The 3,484-nt window shown below is 27.4% G+C and overlaps 1 protein-coding gene across 1 annotated transcript; it reads right to left on the bottom strand.

Annotated features, from left to right (window-relative positions):
* Positions 1–517: 517 nt before the first annotated feature.
* Positions 518–1,699, bottom strand: LOC115695672 (stigma-specific STIG1-like protein 1). The gene has a single exon (XM_030622734.2). It carries the CDS (start codon positions 1,256–1,258, stop codon positions 758–760), a length of 501 nt encoding a protein of 166 aa, XP_030478594.1. The 5' UTR covers positions 1,259–1,699; the 3' UTR covers positions 518–757.
* Between the last annotated feature and the right edge of the window lie 1,785 nt (positions 1,700–3,484).

The following is a 3,484-nucleotide window of genomic DNA, read 5'->3' as shown; positions in this document are numbered from 1 at the left end:
CAGATCTTGATTATGCTCTGCTACAGAAAGGAATCAAGGGTTAGAGATCTGAATGGAAGGAGTCATAATATTCCGCTGCACCCACTGTAAGATTTTCTTAAACTCTTATGTGTTTATTTCATTGTTTTAGAATTCATATTAGGATGTTAATCAAACATACTTGGTAGTAAATCTAGATCCTGGTAAAATTATTCCAACACGTGTCACCATCATGTGATGCCACGTCAGAATACAAAAATTAGGATAACAAGATTGATATGAGAGAAACACAGTAGGGTCTAATGTGCCAAATTAGTTTTTTATAAAGCATATAGGAGAGAAAGTATGAGAATTATGGTCACAACTGAATAACAAAGAATATTTTAAGGAATATTTAGCATGACTAATAGTTTAGTAATATTTTTTTTATATATATAAATCACAAGAAAAAAGTACCAACGAGTTTATTTTTATAATAATTTAAGTTGTATTATAACTAGTTAATTATTAATTTATATTATAAAATATATAAAAATAACTATAAAAATATAAATTTTTTGAATATATATAATTTTCAATTGTTATAATATCGTCCCCTAGTATGTTGATACTCTCACAACATTAAAAATTAATGAAACTAAATGTAGATATTTAATAACGAAACACACATATATATGACTAACTATGGTAGGGTTTTTTTTTTCGTGTGTATAACAATGAAAGAATTGGAATAGTAACTTATTACACAACATATATTTAGTGATGTTTCATTATCTCTTTATGCATAGCTGCAAAGACCAAAAGCACAAAAGCCTCCATTGCTACACTTGTTGTTGCAGCCACCGCAATGCCTTTTATTAAAAGAGTGGTTGACACATTTGCCATTGCAACATATCTGATTGTATTTGCATTTCTTCCCACATTTGCCGCAGTTATGGCGGTCTCTCACAAAATCAACGCACTTCTTCTTGCAACAACTCGGCCCTGGGCTGCCCTTGGCCAGACAAATCCTTGGGATGTTCTTGCATGTTGGCCGCCTATTCGCCCTCTTCCTTATCGGCCAGAAGAATCGCTCCTCTTCATGTTTTTGATTCCAAAAAGAAGAAGAGGACAATTCTTTATTATAAACTATTTCTCCGTTGTTTTTATGATGATGATCATCATCGTGGTCTTGTTGATGTATTGATGCTGCACTAGCAATATTAGGGGACATTGCCATATTGGACAAGCCCATTATGAGAATGAAGAATAATTTTGTAATTATGAACTTCATCTTCATTCGATATTTAACTAATATATAAATATCTCTGGAGTTTCAATTATATGTGTATCGAATGAACCAAAGTAGTAATATGTTCTATGGCTTTGATTGAAGAGGTGGTGATGAAAATAGAGTTTTTGTATGTATTTATAGCGAATTAATTTGGGATTGGCATTGGCATTGACCATTGACACGTACGTGTAAGCCTACTTTTTTTTAGTGGAGGAGTCCAAATCAGTGGCTGATTTTATTCTACCTAATGACAGACATGTGCTTCTGTTTTTTGAATCAAAACATATTACACAAACATTGAAACGAATAAAGAAACTTATGATATCATATAGTTTAATAGAGAAGTCTAACTGAACAAAAAAAGGTTTTGTTAAATTATTGAGAGTAGATAATAAATAGTCAAAGTGCTGTTCATATTGTACACATGTCCCATGGACTATATTTATAATGTCATATATATTAAGGTAATTAGCGGCGACGGTTTAATTTTACACGGAATTTTCTGATATTATTTTTATACTAATACTCTCTTAATTTCACTTCAATTTATAAATTTGAGTGTCTGTTAAATTTTGTTATTAAATGCCAGCTAACTTATCCTGTGTACACATAACATGTTTTAATTAACTTTTAAGTTTTACTATTAGGTGTATACATGTGTACACAATGATAATCTCAACTGTTGTTAAAAAAAAAAAATGGTAATCTCAATTGACATTCAATTGTTAAATTTAACTCATATCTCAAATTTATAATCAAAAGTAAAGTTAATTAAAAACAAAAAAAGATGGAGAGTTTTGCCTCTAAACTTTGATATGTACAAAATCATGTCCCTTGAACTTTTAAGGTTGTTGAAAATGTCCCTGAACTATTTAGATTATTGATTAATTTAAGGACTTTTATCTAATTTTATTCAATTTTATTATTTCAGTAATTGTTTATATACTAAACTATTCTCCCCAGACTTTAATATCTACCAAATTATATCTAACTTTGACATGTGCTAAATCATGGTCCCTGCACTACTATACATGTTAGATTTTTTTATTAAAATTGGAAAAAGGTCCTTAAATCAGTTCAGGGGTATTTTAACGACCTTAAAAGTTCAAAAAATACGATTTGGTACATGTTAAAATTCATGGCAAAAATTCTAATTAACTATTTTTTTTTATATAATATCACACCAAATATAATATTTATTTAATTATTAAATCTCTTAACATGAGATTAAAGCTTAGTAGCTACTAATTAGTGTAAAAGTTAAAAAGGAGAAACATATAAAGAGTTTTGTCACCAATTGTCCTATATATTTTATATATATATATATATATATATTATATTTATATAGAAGAAGTTTTTTAGGGGGCTTCAATTTTACTCTTACTTTACGGATGTTTTCTGATTTTGATTGTAGACATCATGCCTATTTCTCACAAGTTATCTCAATACTATACTGCACAGAAAATAATATTGACAATATTTTATTACATGTGTGTAAAATAATATAGGGATACGTCCGATTGAAATTTCAATCTTATTTTTCATATTGTAATTTATTTAGGATACATATATAATTTGTTAACACGGAAGAAAATTCTTTAGTGAGAGCATTAGTGCATGTTTGGCATCATAACTAAAAAATTGTTTTTGATTTTTAAAAACAGAAAATTGTTTTTTGAAAACAATTTGGTTTGTTTGGCCTTGTTTTTTTAAAACAGTTTTTAAAAAACAAAGTTACAAAAAACAAGAATTTTAAAACAACAAAATATTGTTTTCTGTTTTAAAAACCAATTCACTTTTAGTTAATATTGTTTTTATAAAGTACTAACCAAACATGACTTGTTTTTAAAAACTTCAAAAACTATTTTTTATTCTCATTTCTAAAAATAATTTTTTGAAAACAAAAAACAGAAAACAATATCAAACATGCTCTTAATTTTTCGCTTCTACTGCTAGAGTATTTATTTTTTTATATATGGCTATTTACATAAATATGGTAATAACAAAATTAGTTTAGATAAATATGGTAAAAAAAAAACTTAATTGGACAAAATGTTTCATATAAAATAAAAAAAACTTAACATATATGAGATATGTCATTTGAATTACCTTACAAAAAATATTAAAACTTCCTTCATATATTTTTTTTTAAAAAAAAAATAGAAACAGTTGAGACTATAGTGATCGTCGAAGTTTATTGTCGGTACTGGAAAAATCGCTAGAGTATGCTAC

This window comes from Cannabis sativa, chromosome 6, assembly GCF_029168945.1.
Source record: "Cannabis sativa cultivar Pink pepper isolate KNU-18-1 chromosome 6, ASM2916894v1, whole genome shotgun sequence".
In the NCBI taxonomy this organism is placed as follows: Eukaryota; Viridiplantae; Streptophyta; class Magnoliopsida; order Rosales; family Cannabaceae; genus Cannabis; species Cannabis sativa.
Note: the sequence above shows the minus strand (reverse complement) of the source record. Positions and strands in the feature narration are given on the sequence as shown.

Coding starts and splice junctions, on each gene's coding strand:
- LOC115695672 (XM_030622734.2), bottom strand. CDS start 1,258: ATGAAGATGAAGTTCATAATTACAAAATTATTCTTCATTCTCATAATG.